Source organism: Labeo rohita, chromosome 14, assembly GCF_022985175.1.
Source record: "Labeo rohita strain BAU-BD-2019 chromosome 14, IGBB_LRoh.1.0, whole genome shotgun sequence".
Taxonomy (NCBI): domain Eukaryota; kingdom Metazoa; phylum Chordata; class Actinopteri; order Cypriniformes; family Cyprinidae; genus Labeo; species Labeo rohita.
In genome coordinates, this window is record NC_066882.1 from 19403857 (window position 1) to 19424443 (window position 20587).

The 20587-nt window shown below is 37.0% G+C and overlaps 1 protein-coding gene across 4 annotated transcripts in view; it reads right to left on the reverse strand.

Annotated features, from left to right (window-relative positions):
* The window catches only part of unc5a (unc-5 netrin receptor A), a 236850-nt gene extending 216782 nt beyond the window's left edge, over positions 1 to 20068 (reverse strand). For all 4 annotated transcript variants that reach the window (XM_051127773.1, XM_051127772.1, XM_051127771.1 and 1 more), the window contains exon 1: positions 19262 to 20068. In XM_051127773.1, coding sequence (XP_050983730.1) covers positions 19262 to 19352 — 91 coding nt within the window. In that variant the 5' untranslated portion in view covers positions 19353 to 20068. The remainder of the gene's footprint in view (positions 1 to 19261) is intronic.
* Positions 20069 to 20587: the final 519 nt, after the last annotated feature.

Consider the following 20587-nt stretch of genomic DNA (forward strand, 5'->3'; position numbering starts at 1 on the left):
GCAGACATTTCAGAGCTAATTTTTCTGGAAATTCTGAGTTCTGCAAAATGGATTTCAACAAATGTGTGAAATGGAGCAGAGAGTTTGAAACTCTCAGAATCAAATTAACTAAAATAATTAATAAACATATTTAGAATAACAGGCATACCTACACTAGTCAAAAGTTTTTGAACAGTAAGATTTTTAATGATTTTTTTTAAAGTCTCTTCTGCTCACCAAACTTACATTTATTTGATCCAAAGTACAGCAAAAGCAGTAAAAATTTATTTTATTTTTACTATTTACTATTTTCTGTTTAAATATATATTTCTAAAACATAATTTTTTAATGTGATTTAAAAGCTAAATTTTTAGCATCATTACTCCAGTCACACAATCCTTTAGAAATCATTCTAAATAAAATGTAGCTTTGATCACAAAAATAAATTATATTTTAAAATATAGCTGCAAGCAGCGATTACCGGGGTTCAAGCGCTTTAGGTATTTAAGCACATAAGCAAAAAGACATTACATATTATTTAGCAAGCCTGTAACCACCTAAATCAATTATTAAAAAAGCATTTTTGTCAAATCCAGGTGATTTACCATAGAAATATGATGTTTTTACAACATTTAGGCTTTATAGGCTTTTGGGTATGTTTGGAGAGGTCCCTTTTCTAAAGGACCCCATTATAGCTTTCCAAAGGGTAAATTTCAACATGTTTTTGATAATTATTGACCTAGAGAGTCCAGAAAATTGCACTGCTGTGTTTTTTTTTCCAGACTGAGTGAAAAACCTAGGACTAGTTCACAAAAGTAGGTTTTCACATCTTCTCAATTATTTAAAAAAAAGGTTTGATTGACAGCAGTGGTTCTAGAGGCAAAGTTGTTCGAAATAAGGAGGTCTATTATACGATATGAATATCGCCCCCCAGTGGTCGATTTCTTTCAAATTTCTCTCTAGACCTTTGGGGCCATGAGTCAAACAGGTCCACCGAGTTTTGTTCCGATCAGCCTCTGTTAACCTTGTCTAATAGGTGCTCAAACATTATTTTTTAAGACAGCGATTTTCATGTTGATAGGACAAATGGTTGCCTAGTTATAGACATTTTTATGTTTTTTCCCTCTTATAGCACAACCAAGTGGCCAATCTCTCCGATTTTTTTTCTGTGACCTCAGCTTGAGCTCTTATACAAGTGTGCCATTTGGCGAAGATATCTTATTCTGTTTAGGAGTTATAGGCATTTTGCTAAAAACGGCCCTGCCCCCTTCAAACGATTTGATGATCCTTTGCCACGGTGAGTTGAAAGTTCAGCTTTTTTTATTATTATTATTGATATTCATTCTCAGAGAATCTTTCTGCACTGGTTTGGTCAAATCTGAGGCATGTGTTTTGTCAAGCATGAGCCAAGGATTTCAACAACATAAGACACTTGAGCCTGTGACTGACGGTTTAGGAGTTATGAGCGATTTCGTACTTTTGATCGCTGTAGCGCTGCCCATCAGGCCGGCTGGGGCAAGCCTCAGTCACGTTGTAGGCGGTGTGAGTACTACCATCCCTCCAAGTTTCAAATCTCTACAACTTTGGTCTGCACGATCAGTTTTATGTGGAAATCGCTCAGCCGTGACCATTCCAACAAGTACAATATGGTTTCAGCGCTATGCGCTTGAACCCCTAAATATATTAAAACAGATATTTTAAATACTAAAAATATTTCATAATTTTTTTTTTTTTTTTCATAATTTCATAATTTTTTGCCGTACTTTGGACTAAATAAATGCAGCTTTGGTAAGCAGAAGAGACTTAAAAAAAACATTAAAAATCTTACTGTTCAAAAACTTTTGACTGGTAGTGTATTTTTCCTGGAACTTCATACAGAGTACTGATTCTGTTTAAGATTCAGTGTGGACCTGGCAACGTGGAACATAAATGCTACAAAAACAAAAGTAGATATAGTCAACAATATTTTTTAACTTAAGCACCATGAAAATGCTAGTATATCAATATGGAAAACACAAAGTACCACATTACACATTCAAAAACACTCTGGTATTATCATCTGATACCATCCCTAAAAAAAACCAGAAGCAACGAAAATCAGATAAGTCTTAAAATCAATTCCAACTCCAATCATACACATACAGCTCAGTATTTTTGCATCTAGATAAAACTACCAGGCAGGAGATAACAGAACTGAAGACAATCAGAGGTTTATATCGATGCCATCTAACACACTTAAAGAGCTGGCTCTGATACGGTCTTAAATCTTAGAATGGGGTTGCCGAAATCTTATTTTGCAATCAAAATCTTAATGGATACTGATTGAGGAAAAAAGCACATGCCATATTTTCCTCTAAGTGAAGCTGTATACCCTTTTATTAAAATACTGATATGTTTTGTAAGCAACTGGTTTAAACGAAAACAGACATCAATGAAAGCAATGACTCAAGAAAAGAAATACCGTATAAAGTCGACTATCCTAAATCTCTCTCCCTCTCTCTGAGACACTGTCTTGTCTAATGCATAAGGACAGCTAATGTATGGCATTGATTAACTTAATAGAATCTGAAAGGTAAGACGTGCTTGTTAGACTACAAGACCGAAGCTTGTAGGTAAGAGAGAGGCCTTTGGGGAATCGTAAATCATTTATAAAAATGACAGGGTTTGTGTTTCATTCGAGCTTGTTTCAGCGTCCAATTTTTAATTCCTTATCCTTTAAACCCAGAGCAAATCTCTCACGTTTGGCTGAGACAAATCCTTTGCTACTTTCTAGTAAATTCAAGTAGGAGCATTGTTGAGGGTACAAAGTGGCCCAAGTAAATGGTACAAAAGAAGATAGGAAGGAAAAACAAGCAGAATTAATCAAGAATGTAATTTATCATAGCTGGCACTGTGATGTTTAGGCAAACAACAACAGACCTCCTGAAGCAAATCTAAATCAGTCATACCACACCTCTTAGAAATGTAATTTAGATTTTCCATATAAATAGAAATTGTGGTTGTTTTTAATGAGGCGAAAACCCATAATGACAACATTAGAAGTCTATGAAGTGCTATAAGAGCCTACTGGGTAAAATCCAATCTTAAAGCCCATGAACAAAACTAAAAAGTGACTCAAGCAACATTAAATAAGTTACAGAGTTACAGGTCAGAAAAATTACACAGTGCAACTAATTTACATAAAAGTTTTCTTTAGCTTTTTCAATGCTTCTTTATGAAGTTTGACATGCTGAATGTGAAAATCATTACTTTTTGTGCTATGTGAAAATAAATAGTGGAATAATTAGTATAACAGTATTACATAACCAAATAAATAAATAAATAAATGAAGTGAAACTTTTACATTTTTACATATTGCAATATAAGAAAATGTTATAATAAACTAAACAAAAGCTGGCATCGGTAAGACTTTAAAATGCTTCTGAAAGAAGTTTCTTTTGCTTACTAAGGATGCATTTATTTGAAAAATACAGTAAAAACAGTAATATTTTTATATCAAAGCTGATCACAGGAATAAATTACATATCAAAATATATTTAAACAGAAAGCAGTTAATTTAAATAGCAAAAATATTTCACAGTATTACTGCTGTATTTTGGATCAAATAAATGGAGGCTTGGTGAACAGAAGAGAATTCTTAAAAAAAAAAAACATTAAAAATCTTACTGTTCAAAAACTTTTGACTTGTAGTGTATTTTATATTTTACTAACCCTAAGCTTTGGTAGTGTAATTTAAATAATTATACATATGTTTAATTATTAAAACACATTATAATAAAAGCTGCTGTAAATACATAAAATGTGAGCGACAACATCAAACAAACAGGAATCCGACTGCAGCACTCAAATGCTAGCCAATCAAAAAACACAGAGGTGAGTCTCTGCTAGTTTCAACCAATAGGATTGGAGTTCGGGGCGGGACAACTGAGCCAAATCCGCAATCAAATCTAACATCATCTTCTTTAGCTGAAATAAAACAAAAATAAGCAAGGCACTATCTATTTCTTTATAAAAAGAGGGCTATTTCAACTCAAAGGCAGGACTTTTATTCCTCAGCTAAGTGTTACAATTTCTGGTATGAGTAATCCATCTTTCTTATATTGTCTCTGAAGCAGTGTACATTGAAAAGGCTTGACTAAATAAAAAGTAGCCAAGTCTGCTTTTGAAAATGTAACACTTAAACCACATTAAAAACACAATCTCTGAATAAGCCTGAATAAAGGCTTTTTACCATATGTCTATCTCAGCCAAACAGCTATAATAGAGTACATTTGTGAAGCACCAGTGAATCTCAAAGCTCTTTGTACTCTGGGTTAATTCATGAATGAGAGGCTGAGATTGTTATCACCTGAGCTATACATAACCTCATTAGGCATCAAAACACCTCCTATTCTGAGCTTTTGACTATTTTAGGAAACATATGCGTCTAAGTTTAACAGTGTGAGATTTATTGAAATGATTCAGCGGGTGAAGCCGCATGCTTACCAGCTCTTCTCTGGGTAATTAGGTGGCCCGAGCACTGTGACTGAGACAATGCCAGGACACCTCTACTCTTCCCAGCATGGTGAAGTCTTGAGTAACCACAGTGACTCAGGGAAAGAAGAAAGGAGATGATTCATATAGCTCTCAATGAAGACGCTTCGTTGAGACAGAAATGTTTCTTATACTGGAAACTGTCTGGGCTGAAAATTGAATTGTTTTTAAAATAGCAGCAAACCACAATCTACAGGCAGGGCAGCTGCCTACTTAGGTCATGGTGGATATTTTGAGTCATCTGATAGAGAAAAACACACACTTAAAGAAATAGTTCACTCAAAAGTGAACATCCTTGTTGTTATAAACCTGTGTGCTATTATTTTTCCAAGGAACACAATATGAGCAATTATATATAAATGTACAGTCTCTTTTCCTTTTCATTTTGGCCTCAGACTTTTATTGTTCATAGTATTACAACTGGTCACAAATGATGACAAAAAATAATAATAATAATATTAACAGTCCATATGACTTTTCCGCTATTTTCCAAATCCTCTGAAGCCATGTAACAACTATGTGAATTTCAGTAATTCACTGAAAATATTTTTTTCCTCTGAAGCTCTGAAATATCATTATTCATTCAAGATATTCAAAGTGCTCAGTTATATCACAAGCAAGTTGCAGTTGGTGTCAATGAAGTCAAGAGTAATAACTTAAATTTCAGTCCATTCCTGACACAAAAGTGGCTCCAAAAAAATAAAATGCCTTCATCGTTTTATTGTAACTGTTAAAGGCAACCCTGTGTATTAAGACTTGTATGGCTTAATATACACTCTTAAAAATAAAGGTGCTTTAAAAGGTTCTTCACAGTGATGCCATAGAAGAACCATTCAGTCAAAGGTTTTCAAAGAACTATCTATTTCTTACCTGTTTATAATCTGAAGAACCTTCTTTCGCCACAAAGAACCTCTTGTGAAAGGTTATTCAGATGTTAAAGGTTCTTTATGAAACTATTTAGACATTGTGAAGCACCTTCCAACCGTGAAGCTTTATTTTTAAGAGTGTAACGTAAATTATGTCTCTTACCGAAATATGTAGCAGAAAACCCATTAAACATTACATTATTTTTAAAAAATCAACATCGTTTTATACATATTTTGGACAATGAGGGGAAATGGTTGCAGTCTGTGAGCTACTGGCACTACCTGTTGCTATTTTTACACCAACACATCTCTAAACACACTATTCGGAAATAAAATACTGATACAATGACTACAGAGCTTAAGTGTACGTAGGCTAAACCAAATGCCGTACCATAGATTTTTCCCCACAAGGTGTCTAATCGTCCCCGAATATTGAGTGAAATCCACGCTGAGAAACTCCTTCAGTGGCTGTGGTGTCATGACAAGCGTCTGCATGTTTACATCCTGCCAGAATGGCATCTAGCGTTTCTTGTCTCTGCCATTTGTAGGCTCTTTCAGCAGCTGTGGTCTACTAAAAGCCACAAAGGCATCAGGGCTAAAGTGGAAAGAATAAAGATGTGAGTTTTTAGTAAGTTTTATTCTTCCATAGGCATCTTCCCATTCTTTTCTCCTCTTCTTATCGCTAGGAAAAGCGGTGAAGACTTGCATTGCTTCTCGTTGCCCTTCGACTGAAAATTAAACCAAAAGCCGCATAATGTGACATCATATCAGTATTTTATTTTCCGAGTCTTAAAATAGCAACAGGTAGCATCAGTAGCTCACTGAGTGCAACCATTTCTGTCATCAAAATAATGGCGCCCCCCATAGTCCAAAATGTGTATAAAACAAAGTGGATTTTTTTAAATAACATACGTTTTTTGTGGGTTTTTCTACTACGTATTTCAGTAAGAGACATTGTTTGTGTTATATAAAGCCAATACAAGTCTTAATACCCCGGGTTCCCTTTAATAACTCTTGACTGCAGCATAAAGACAGAAACTGTCAGAGTAAAATATCGGCGAGTGTCTGCTGCCTTGTTTCTTAGGGGGCAGAGAGTTTCCAAGCCTTGGCCAAGGGTAAGAATTTGAGTAAACAACTTACATTTTAGTCTGTTCTTGACACAAAAGTGAAGACATGTGAGCTAGCACAAAGTGCTTTTATTGTGTTTTGTTTTGTCTGACAGTGCAACTAAGAAACTTTAAAATTCCCACTTTGTGTTCAACAAAAGAAAAAGTACTATCATTTGCTCAAGTTTAGAGTGAGCAAATGATAGTAGAATTTTCATGTTTCAGTAAACTATGACTTTAACACTTAAACATATCTTTAAAAACATGATCGCCCCTGCCGAGTTGGGTTGGACCTAAAAAGACCTATAAAAAATAAACTCAAATAACAGTCTTTTGTAAACCCATGCCAACTTCTTGTGTACAGACCGTGACTGAAGCTGAAGGGAATATTCGGGGTTAACTACAACTTAATGTCTAAAGACAGCATTTGTGGCATGCTGTCAATTACCGCAGCAATAATTTCATCGTAATGCACTTACTGGAAGCCTCGCAGGCGAGCTGACAGCGGCACGAATAAACGATTAAAATAAACATTAAGTTGTAAATAAGCAGGAATATTCCTTTAAGGCTTTGAAGTTATTAAAAACAGCAGAAATCCATTTACATTGGCAAACTCTGTCACTTTCTCCAGTATGCATTAATCATTATTAACACTCCATTTCTGCATTGCACTTAAATATTATAATTTAAAATGTGCTAAAGATGTATGACAATCACTTGAGAAGGAAGATGGCACGCTGTCCTCTAAGGACAGGGTGTGACATAATGAAACATTTGGCACTGTGCAGCCTTTTATTGCGGTGACATCATGTCCTAGGGTTAGAAACACCTCACATAAAGCATGAAAGAGGTTCACTTCCACAGTGAGAGCAGAAATTAACAGAAGGCCTTGTTAATTTATATGATCCAGCTCTCAAATCCTTTTGCCCCTAGAGACTCCGGCTGAACATGCTGCATCTCGGCAGGCCGTTTCTGAAAATGTGTGTGATTTACACTGAAAATTAATCCGATGTGTTTGCCTTTGTTTAGGAGAAGCCATGAGAGGCAGTAGCACTCAAATTGCGTTTAACCAGTCTCAAGAGTTGAATTTGTAAGAATATCTTACCGTCATCCTTAACAGGTTTTCAAATCAAAACAAACAATGCTGCTTATATCCTCTCAGTGCTAAAAGACACAGCAAATGTCCTTCGCTACAGTTCAACATGCACGAGAGCCAAACGCTAGCATGAATTCATCATTTTTTGTAAATGAACCAGAAAACAAAGATGTTTTATGGCTGAAATAATACGATCAAAGTCATTTTAGACCACACACACACATACACATTTACAGTAAACACATGGACCGACTGTCTCCGTATGCCATTTCACGGAGGCACGAACAGTCAGGTCTCTAAAGAACGCCTGTATGACTAATGAGCCCCCAGGGTTACTATAAACAAAGAGAAAGCGACGAGAGGACCACCTTTAAAGGTCTTTGAAACGTACTGAAATCCAGGGATTAAAAAAGTACAGGCTTAGAAGAAAAAGCAAATGACACATTTACAGTATTCATTAAAATCTATAGGCTGTGCAAAGTCCTAGAATGAGCAATTCTGTCATGATTAATTATACAAGCATGAAGTCTTAAATCTATTTCAATGGCTTCGCTGCTCCTAACGTCCTTCCAAGAAATGCTGCTTCTCCATCTCAAAATCTAAAATCTTGACCACATTTCACACGCATCCTGAGCTTAACGCAAAGGGCTGGCATCATTTTATGCTCTGTTAAAGTAAAAGGAAGAAAATTAAATGTTTTACCCACACACTTTTCACAAGCTAGAGGCTGCTAATAAAAACGGTTGCCAAAGGAAGTAGTAAACGTGCTAGTTTTGCCAACCCTGAGTCTTCCAAATGAATATATTGTCATTACGAATGCGAGTGTGATGTTGACATCTACCCTCACAAAAGATTTACCATGGTAGCTCCTGCCAAAATACCAGTTACCACTGTTATTGTTCTACTGATAAATCATAAATTAAAGCTGCTGTTAAAATTCTTTTGACTGCTGTACCATGCATAATATGTCCTAGACATCACTAAAAAATGTCATAAGAAAGCACATTTATTTCTTTGAAAGCTCTAAGCTTGGGTTTATTATTAAATATGAAATAAATGTAAGTGTGAAACTATGTAAATATACCAAAAATAATAAAAAGACAAAATTAAACTAATATTCAGTGAATAGTTCACATGAACTCTGCGATACTGATTTTCTAAAATATTTTTTTCTATTAAAACAGTTTCTGTAATAAACACTGTGTTATTGTACATTATTAAGATTGTTTCCCCTATTGCCAGACATTTTCTCAAAACAAACAGAGCCATGAGACTATTAGTTTTGGCTACTGCTTGTTGATTCTGGCAAACATCCGAGTGATCTGACGGGAAACAAGGCGGCACTGATTGTCATGACAACGACAAACTTTAATTTTATGCGACACTGCATTTTTACACAGTATCTGGAGCTGGCACAAAAGACGCTTTGTAAGAACTTTTTAGATTCTGTTTTATTTATCTGTTTACTGATGACAGTAGTGGCTAATACCAAATTACCATCATTTACTGTAAACTCCAAACAGGTAACTTCTTAAAGGGCACCTATTATGTCAATTTTAACAAAATGTAATATTGGTCTTGGGTGTCCCTAGAATGTGTCTGTGAAGTTTCAGCTCAAAATACCCCACAGATAATTTATTATAACATGAAGAATATAAAATTTTTGGGAGTGTCTAAAAAAAGAGCTGTTTTGGTGTGTATCACTTTAAATGCAAATAAGCTGCATATTTCCACCCCATCGTCATAAGAGGGCATAGGCAGAGATTTTCTTACTATTGGGTGATGAGACAGTCTGTATTACTTACTATTGGAGAAAGCGTAACGGTCAACTTGGATCATGTGTGCCTTGATAACCAATCACATTACAGCCTTGACAGAAATTCAGTTCAATCGCCGTTTACAGATTCCATAGAAATAAATGAGAAGTGCCATTAGCTGAATCCTACCTGTCGCAAAAATCTGTGACTTATTTTATAAAACCGCATTTTTTTTTTTTTTGGTGTAAACTCTAAAAATAGTTAAATCCAAAAGTACTGTTTATTGTAAAACGTCGAAAAATTAGCCAGTAGGCGGTCGATTCATTAAATGATAAGCTGTTTCCTCTAAAAAGCTGATTATTCTGCGTAGTGAAGCTTCTCCTCCATCGACATCCATTTAAAGAAAACAGTCTCTGGTCTCCTTTCCCATACGGGATGCGTTAGCTTTAGCCGTTACGCTTTTTTGGCTAAAGGTTGCAGGCTTGCCTTCTATTGGCTTTGGGCGTAGCGTATACATCTCTGCTTTGCACACCTACAGCAATATACAGTTAGTAGAAGCAACGTGACAGAGCGAGAGAACCGGTGTTCACCCATACATATGGGAAGCCAAACACACAGAAGTGCAGTGTTGCCAAGTCCACGGTTTTCCTGCAGAATTTGGGTACTTTAATACTGTCGCTGTGGGTTGCTTTTGATGTCTGCGGGTTGAAGCGACCCCAATAACGTCATATTTAGCCCCTGAAATACAAATTTACCAGGGGACCCTGACAAATCAAACGTGTATTTTATCCCCCAGAATGCGACTTTTAATGGGGGACCCCCCTCGAATGTGATTGGGCTTGTTTTGGGCTAGTTTTGCGATATATGTGGGTTTTTGCGAAATTGACACATTTCCATTAGGCGTATTTTCAATTCGCAATTTCAATTTACGCAATTTGAAGGGTAATGGAAACGCAGCTATTGATTTTTTTTTGTGTGTGTGTGTTTTTCCCTTTTATTATGATAGAACAGTGAAGAGCAAACAGGAAGTGAAGTGGGAGAGAGAAGGGGGGTTGGATCGGGAAAAGTCCTCAAGCTGGGATTCGAACTTGGGAAACTATGCAGGACTGTCAGTCAGTGGCCGTGAATGGGGCCTAAAAAATGTGACGTCACACTGCTTTGAAAATCAAAACCGCATGCCTAATGAGACTAGTTTGGTTTAACAGGGATTCAAAAATAAAGAGTGGGTGGATTTTATCAGAGTGACTGCGTTCACATTTATGACCATGTAAGTGGATTTTTTTGCCCTTTAAGAATTCTATCATTTTATAATCATAAAATGTAAATACTTAAACACAGAATGAAGCTACAGAAGTCAGCAAAGTGTAAAATTAAATATTTAGATTTTAAACATCTTTCTTGTTTTTGAAAAGGGTGAGCAGATGTTTTGAGCTGGCCGTTGCATTCCCTGATGACTGCTGAGTGAGGGCTGAGCTACAGCCAGTGTTGACTCAGTTGAATTGCCAGCCTGAGGCACAACCGCATGGAATATGAACGTAATGAGCAAAGGTCAATAGGTCTCCTTTCCTGTCAACATCATCACTTCAAGAGGACACGTTTTGGCCATCTCTAAGCCAATCCGCCCTCAAATATCCTTGCCATTAGAGATCTCATACCACCTCCAGCCTGCCTGAGGTACTTAGGTACTTTGCATTGACTTGGGACATGCTCATACACTCACATGGTAATGCTAAAACACCAAAACTTGCCAGCATGCTAGTTTATGTGCTATGTATGCCACACAGAAATCATTCATACACAAAGAAATGAACTGCATTTGTTTTTAAGAAAATGTCATAAAATGCCACGTGTGCTGCAATGCAGTCCAAAAGTGTTTCTTAAGAGTGTTGCTATGCAGTTTGAGTAGTTGCTTGTCCAAGTTATAAAAAAAAAAAATAAAAAAACTCACCGTCTTTATGATATATGAGGAGGAGGAAACCATAACAACAGTACTATCACAAGTACTGTCATTATGTATCACTTTATTATAGATTCATGTCACAAATATAACCCAAGTGCTGTTAAACGATTAATAACGGTTAATCACATTCAAAAGTTTTTGTTTACATAATATATGTCTGTGTACTGTGTATATTTATTATGTATATATAAATACACACACATACAGTATATATTTTGAAAATATTTACATGCATATATTTATATTCATATAATTTGTATTCTATATAAATATATTTAATATAAAAACAATTTTTCTTAAATATATACATGCATGTGTGTGTGTGTGTGTGTTTATATATACATAATAAATAGACACAGTACACACACATGTATTATGTAAACAAAAACTTATTTTGGATGCAATTAATCGTGATTAATCGTTTGATAGCACTACTTCTTTGAAAAAAAATTGGGTCCCACTACATGTTAGGAAAAACTCTTTTGCTGCCATTGAGGTGGGGTACGAGTAAGGTTAGGTGGTATAAGTAGGTTTAAGGGTGGGTTAAGGTGTAAGGGATGGGTCAACAGTAATTACAGATGAAATTACATACAGGTATTAAAATATAAGTACAATGTAAAAACATGTACGTACACAATAAGTGCATTATATCAAATTTAAATGTAATTACATAGTAGCTAAAGCTACCTAATATAAAGTAGGACTGAAAAACGTTTGGAAATTAGCATTAAATAACTTCGCAGACATTTAAAATTCCTTTAAAAGCCACTTTTAGGTATCACTCATACACTGTGAAGTTTAATGTTATTTTCATACTATTTGGATTTTCTACTCTCTAACCTTGAGCAATAGTAACAGAGACGCTTATGGATTAAGAGTATAAATATTCTCGTATGATCAGCCTCCTTACTTCCAAGTGCAATCTAAACAAAGTCTACAAAGAAACCTCAATCACATCCAATATCAAGATCTCAAAGAGCTTTGCTTTAATACCCAGTGGTCTAGTAAGTTGAGTCCCTGAAAAGCATTCATGTTTGCCTTCATGATTATAAGCAAGCAGGTTTCGAATTGAGGTTAGCCAAGAATAGCAAAGACAATTTTGTACACTTCAAACTCAGCAAAACTCATCCAGATCAGCCATATGTGAAAGAGACGGGCTGAACCCGAGAGTTTCATTAGCCCTGAAGTAGAAAAAATATCAATAGGATGCACTGTCATTCCTTTTGATGCTGAAGCAGTTATGCAGTTCAAAAGAAAGCCCCGCCCTTACTTGTATTATGGGCTGGCTGAGTGTTCAATCTACATCACGGTAGTAGTCAAGACAACGCTCCCTCGTGGAAGCCCTCTGGAAGTCTCGTGTGTTGCCGCTGCTGTGCGGCGCATACAAATAACAATGTTCTGGATGCAACTTGGACGAACTTAAAGGCTACAAAAGGACCCAGAGGAGTTGCATAAAAGGCGGGGATTGAGCACCTCCGCGTTTAACTCTACCCTGTCGTTGATTGATGGCCAATTAAACAGTTAGAGGGTTATTGATCACAGGAGAATGAAGAGCATCCCCAAACAACCTTAAATATGCTGGGTGATGAACCACAGATGGGCTGAGAGCAAGCAGAGCACCACAGCGAATTTTTCATGTTTATGTTCTCCGTCGCCACCGAACAAACCCTATGGAGTAATAACAGTTGGAAGAAAAAATTACCCCTTTTGTTGCGTTACTATTGTGGGATGAGGCAAAGTGCTCGAGTCTATTGAGTATTCAAGCAGATGGTTCATCATTAAAGCGGACAGATCTTACTTAGATCTCGCAGTCGGCGAGTCAAGCCAAAAGCACCTTGGGAAATGCACTCTTATCTCTTCGGGGAGGGGCATTCACCCAAGGCTTTCATAGACTCTAGTGCTCACAATGTGCTGAGAAGCAGTGTCTGCACATTAAATGCATCTGCTCTCAAGGTCAACAGTACTCCAGCTTTCTCTGGCCACTGACAGCACCTCAGGGAAGAACACGATTAGTCTCTCTGGTGACAGCGCTGATCTTTGGTTCCTCCTGCTGACCGCATCCTTTCTGAAGGGCGTCGCCAGGCTTGCAGGAGGGAACAGGTGCTGAAACCCAGGATGGGACCAAAGGGGACCACAACATAGATTGTACTACAACGCTGAGTTCCTCATTAGCAACTGCTTCTGTATGCAGTATACTTAAGCCATCCACTATACTGGTCCACTGATCGAGTCTTAAGTCTATATTGATGATAGTCTATCATTATCTAGATATCAATATATATGGCGTTAGAGTCCTAAACTATAATTAAGAAAGACAAGAGAAAGAAGATCATTTCACATTTTTAAAGGGCTTTCTGTCATTAATTATTCACCCTCATGTCGTTCCAAACCCGTAACACCTTTGTTCATCTTCGGAACACAAATTAAGATATTTCTGATGAAATTCGAGAGCTTTCTGACCCTCCATAGACAGCAATGCAACTACCACATTCTTCCTCTCCTTGAACAAGGTGCAATGCATCGGGCTCCTGCATCATGGTACTCCCATGAACATGTCGAAGAGAAGTAATTGTTGAATGAAGTCAGCATTTGTGTGTTTTTGCACACAAAAAGTATTCTCATAACTTCATAAAATTACGGCTGAATGAAGACTGGACTATTCTAACGATATCCTTACTACCTCTCTGGGCTTTGAACATGGTAGTTTTCTGTCTGTTGAGGATCAGAAAGCTCTCAGATTTTAACAAAAATATCTTAATTTGTGTTCTGAAGATGAACAAAGGTCTTATGGGTTTGGAACAATACAGATGCTCTTTGCAATAAATTATCATCATAATGGAAAGAGATGCTTTTTGCAGCAGGTTAAATTAAAGGGTTAGTTCACCCAAAAATGAAAATTAGCCCATAATTTACTCACCCTCCAGATGACTTCTTTCTTTCAGACGAATCTAATAGAAGTTATATTAATCCTGGCATTTCCAAGCTTTATCATTGCATGGGTGGGAGTTTCTCCACATCAGTCCAAAACAAGTCCAATAAAGTGCATCTATCCATAATAAAAAAGTGCCTGTAGCGAACTGATGCATTTTTGTAAGAAAAATATCCATATTTAAGAATCACTTTAATCTAGTGTGCACCTGCTGGTCGTATGCGGAAACAGCTCCGGACGGATGGCGTTGGAAGTCGGCGTTGCGTATGCACCAGTTTACAGGAGCAAAGAAAACAAAATTCCTTTACTTTAGTAAAGGAAAACCAGTCTCCTCTTGGTTTATATCAAAATCCTCAGACATTTTCCTTCACAAATTCTCGTTTTGAACTTCTAATTCGTGACCGTTGTTTTGTTTTGATCTCTCCACGGCACGTTCGCATTCGTCGAAGTGATTCTTACGTTTTAAATATGGAAATTTTTCTTACAAAAATGCATCGATTCACTACAGGAGGCCTTTATTCACCCCCTGGAGCTGTGTGAAGCACTTTTTATTATGGATGGATGCACTTTATTGGACTTGTTTTGGAATAATAAAGCTTGGAAATACCAGGTTTATTTTAATATAACTCCGACTGAATTCGTCTAAAAGAAGGAAGTCATACACCTAGGATGCCTGGAGGGTGAGTAAATTAAGGGCCAATTTTCATTTTTTGGTGAACTAACCCTTTAACTATGCTAACCAGCCAAACCTTGACCCCTTGGATGGCTCAACGCCCATTTCAAACAGCTAAAGACCCACCCAAAACCCCAACTCCACCCTGTTATTGTAGTCTACATTTGTTTAACTGAAGCGAAAGGGCACATTTCTGAGATCTGATGCAGTCTGATAGGAGACTTCCCCCCACCCCAAAGGTTCGTGTCACACTTTCTCATGTTCTCCGCCTCGCCTCTCCTTCTCAATTTGCATTTGACACTCATGGAGAAGACATATATAGCAGTGTGAGATAAGAAAAGACCACATTTGTCATCAAATGGAGCATGCTCTTGGATTATGGAAAGCCAGCTGCTGTTGACTTACACTGTTTGCTTTTTCCTCATCTCTGTTACACCATTTCACGCCTCTCCATTCATCAAACTGGCTATACATATATAGTATGTGTGGAAACTGTGAGAGTGGGAGAAATATACCGCCTATTTAAAAAAAAAAAAAAAAAGGTTAAGATTGTTGTGAAATTGCAATGTGGCCGGTGTCGAGTGAAACGAAACACAACACAAACGGATTTAATCACGTTCCGCTTCTGAGCGCTTCCCGCGACTCCAAATAACACTGCTCTCAGACATTAATCTGTTCAAATCTTCCATTTCCCTCTGAAATTCTCCATTGCTTGATTCTTTCAGTTCTTGTACATCATGAAAAGTCATTGGTTAGCATCAAGAGCTCCACAGAACAGCAGAGACCTCTCTTTACATGCATCATTTGATTTTATTGCTTACAAGTAGAAGGGCAAAAATCTTTTTCATCATTTCTCTTTCCTTTTTGACACACACATCACCATAAAAACACCCCACGAATACCGTATACACTGAAAATCTGGTATGGGCCTAACTAATGTTCAATTCAAGTTCAAATAATTTTCCCTCAACAACAAAAAGGCGAAAACACCAAAACGCTAGCTTTACCCTAATTGCAATAATCCAAATGATGAAAGCAAAATCACGTTTCTAGGGTCTGAGGGGCCTTTGAGAAGCTTCTTAGCCACATAAGAAAGCTTTTGAGTTTCACTGCACCCCAAAATCCAACCCTTTCAATGAACAACCAAGCACACTAACAGCAGTGCCAAAAATCTCTGAAACAAGCCCACCACAAACTCCAACCACAAAAATCCCCTGTTTGTTTCTCACACACACAGCGAAAAACAGCAAACCCATTATATCACTCCCTTTCGGATGAGATGGGAACAAACAAGAAACTATACTTTACTACAGGGTTGTGTTGATTGCATGACTGATTCCTGTACTTTCAGCTTGTGCTCTGAATTTGATGAAGTTGAAATTGTGTATGTATGCAGCATAGATATATAACATACGATTTGTTGACGAGTCCTCTGACCAGTGTTTTTTTTTTTTTTTTTTTTTGACATGATACAAAATATAAAATATTAGGGTGTTGTTAAGTACATTTTAACCACAAGGAACAACTTTTTTGGACTGCAGGTCTGTTCTGATAAGACCACAAACAGCAGGTGGAGAAAAAAAATGCTCAATGCTGATAAGAAAATGAAATAAACCATATAAACCTCTTTTGTCGGGGTAGCAAAATATAAAGGCTTATTAACATTTAAAAAAAAAAAAAAAAAAAAGTATTTCCATATGTTTGTTGTTGACGTCAAATGCTGTGCCTAATAAATGTCTAATAAATGACAATTAGACTAATGTCTAAAAAATGTTCTTTTTTTTCATGCAACTTTTGTCATAATATGTTTTGTATATTTCTATGACAGTATCCAGTTCATTGTAATTTATGACATTTAATGTCTAAATTTAAGGATTTTTTGTTATAATTTTAGTACTGTTCTGGGTCGATATAAAATCCTGAAGCAAAACCAACAGAGCCACTAACACAAGCTATATACTGTAAGAAACACTCACACACACACAACCACAATGTGCTGATTCCTTTTGTCTACATACTGATGAAAACCCTCCTGTCGGCTCAACGGTAGCTGATCTCCCTGAAGGCACCACATTGTTCGAGGAAGAGCTCTGTTCTGTCTCTTGTGTTCTCTCTGATGAAGACTGACAGGGCGACCTTTATTTTTGACCGGATTATGTTTCAGGGGAAAGACAAGTTGGCTATTTTTTTTATAGGAAAATGCACCGTCAGCCCGTTTCTCCCTAGCGAGAGCACCTTGTGTGATCTTCTATGATCTTTTGGACTAACAATGTCTGCGAGCACACGTGCTTCCATTATTTCTCCTCCATCCAATTTACATTTCCTCCTCTTACAAGTCTAGAGAATAAGAAAGTTCCTGTCTGATCTTTTCTCATTTGGAAGCGAAGCAAGATAAGTGTCCTTGACAAATTAAACAGAGCATGCGAAGATGGTGGGAATTTAGGGCATTTTTCATCACGCCCTGTAATCTACTTTAAAAAAAAAATCTTCATTTCAACAGATGTTTGAAAAACCTCAGAAACGCCACTGTATTTTTTTTCCATGATTCCCCAGGGTTGACTGTTTACCTCATCTTAATTTATGCGAAATCCTTCCCTAATTAATGCATAAGAAATTACCCTCTTAATTTAACTTTCTCATGTAGAGCTTCCTAAAGCAAGACTGATAATTACACAACTTTTAAGAAGTTAGTCCTCTGTCCACAGCAGACAGGGGGCAGAACAATGTAAGCCAAGTGTGAAATTTTGACCGTGCTCTGAGGATACTCATCAGCGGTCCCCAGCTGGGCTCTGTGGTGATGATTACTATAAAACCTCCAGAAGCGCAACTCAACTTTCCCACAGTTGAGTTTCCCACAGCCACGACCATCCTTACTTCTCTTACTCTCCCGACACAATGTAATACAGATCTCGGCAAGCCCAAACTGGTCCACAAAAACACATTGTGGGTGGACTAGGTCAGTGTTTCCCAACCTTTTTTTGTTTTATGGACCTCCACAGCCCAAATAAGGTTTAAGCGCTCTTTAATCCACACCAAATGGAGCCCAAAATAAATTATTTTTATCTGATATAACACTGGATATAATTTAGAATTACTGCTAATATTACAGTGCGCAAGAGCCAATCAAACGCTTTAATTTAATCGATAAACAGCCTTGAATTTCTGTTTTAAAGGGAAAAATAAAGCTACATTTTTCTGGGCACACACCCCTGATTGGGAAACACTGGACTAAGTGACTGTGATTCTGTAACTGTAATTATGTCCAGTCATGGACAACAAGTTAAAGTGTCATTTGATGTTATTATGATATTAATAACACAGTATTACGCTGAAACAAAGTAAACAAAGGTTTGCAGCACAATATAAAATATCTCCCATTAAAATTGAATCCTAATATGCATATCCACACTGATTCTTATTTAAAAACATAAGCTGGGCATTTTTGAAACGGTACAGTCTTAATTTTGGTTGTGGGAGTAATAATAAGCAGTTATTATTTAAGCAGCCACTGACAATGTCACATCTCTGGCATTGCAAATAAACACTATTATAAAAAAACAAAAGTCTTCAAGATAAAAATATCAATTTAGAATGTTTAATAAATATTAAAGCTTTCCACAATTAGTAAATCTGTACTTCTTTCCTCCTAGGGCTATAATGGGTAGCTAACCAAGACAAGTGCACGATGTGTGATGGGAGGAGAGCACGATTATTTCTGCACGTTCTTTTCCACTGACCACGAAAGCATCTTATATATCTACACACAACAAATGTTCCCTGTAGCGTTCAATGACCGTCGGAGCTCACTGTACTTCGTAAAGCTGTCAAAAACACTGCCAATGCAGCAAGAACGGATGAATGTCGGCGCGTGGAAATGTACTTCATTCAAGCTGACGCTCACAAAAATGCAACGCGTTAATGCTGGACGCAATATTCAATAATATGTATTTGCTTAACACTCATGGTATACATTTCTAGTCATTTTCAATTAAACAAACCCTCGGTTTCGTATATTTCTATTCGTTTAAACGCTTCGCCGTAGCGTCTCAGGCGCGCCGTGAGAGTCTCGTGTTCGCAGAAACATGTCAATCAAACTTACTGCACATTCAAGTTCCTGAATAGGTTCTTCACCTCTGTTTCTGCGCTTTCTGCTTATTAAAACTAGCATTAACATGGCAATTTGGAGCAAACTGCTTATTTCTAATACAAATGAACCCCGTGAAATATTACATTCTGTTCTTATTCCGTAAATCACATCACAAAGGGGAGCCAACTGCTGTGTGTAAAAGCAATTACGCATGACTTACACATGGCTTTATAAGTCGAAACTGAAAGATACGTTTTGAAATGAATTCAACTCACCAGTGAAGGTAAATCCGGACGAAAACAAGCAGATCCATGTGAGTACAAGCCCGGATCTCCAGCGGACAAAGGGACCCAGGTGTAACGGCATCTTTATCACCTTCTCGTTCAAGTTTAAGTCAGTAATATCTGCTGAATGAAGTGCGAGGAGTGTATGCTGTCTGTCTGGGTTTAGTTTTTGTGATATTACACCGATCAGCGCATTTAGAAGTCCTCTTTCAACACATATCCTCTTCCTGTACCTTGGCCATCAGTGCGTCTTCGTTGCTCAGAGACAGCAGCGCATCACAGGTGTGGTAAATAAAGACGCGACTCCAATTTCTTCAGCTCACTCACCCACATACACACACTCCAGACGTGTGAAGAGAACGAGCAAACGTCCTCACTCTTCTTCGTCTTCTCACTCTCCGCTGCAGAACACTTGCTCCGGTAAAGAGAACGGTGGATATTGGCTTCAGCGCGCGAACATCTGCTGCTACAGCAATGCAGGAGTGAGGAGACGCGATGTATAGAGCAGTGAGGGAGCAAAACACGGAGCGGAGTCCAGCCCCTTCTCTGGAATGGAGTGTGGAGACACTTGGATACGACGATATGTAAGCGAATACGTGGATAAAAGCGCCTTTAAAGTGTTTAATAAATAGACGAGATAGGGGTTAGTTGTCACACTTTTACCAAAGTGAATATGTTTAATGGTAGGTTTTTTCTTAGCGTGTAGTCGTGGCTACAAAAACAGCTACTTATCATTTTTATCGTTACTGCCTGGGAAAAAGATACAGTTCATTAAACATGTTGACATTTTTTGTAAACAACGGCTCATGTGGTTTAGGTTCTCATAATGTAACCTTGCATTAAAAAGACTATTCTAGACTTTTCAACAAACAAACAAAAAAAAAACTTAGTTCACTGTTTTGGTCACTGATTAATAAAAACAAATACATAACAACAAACTAATAATAATAATAATAATTTGGTAACACTTCACAAAAATGTTCATTAGTTTACTTTAGTTATCATGAACTAATAATGAACAATACTTCTGCAGCATTTATCTTAGTTACAAATCTTGGTTAATGTTAATTTCAACTAATGCATTATGAAAATCAGAAGTTGTGCTTGTTAACATTACTGAATGCACTGTGAACTACCATGAACTAACAATGAAGGAGCATATTTTTATTAACTAATATTAAGAAAGATGAATAAATACTGTAAATGTATTGCTCATTGTTCATTCATGTTAGTTAATGCATTAACTAACATTAGCAACTAATGTAACCTTATGGTAAATGGCTACCAAAAATAGTATATGTATATTTAAAGTAGTTT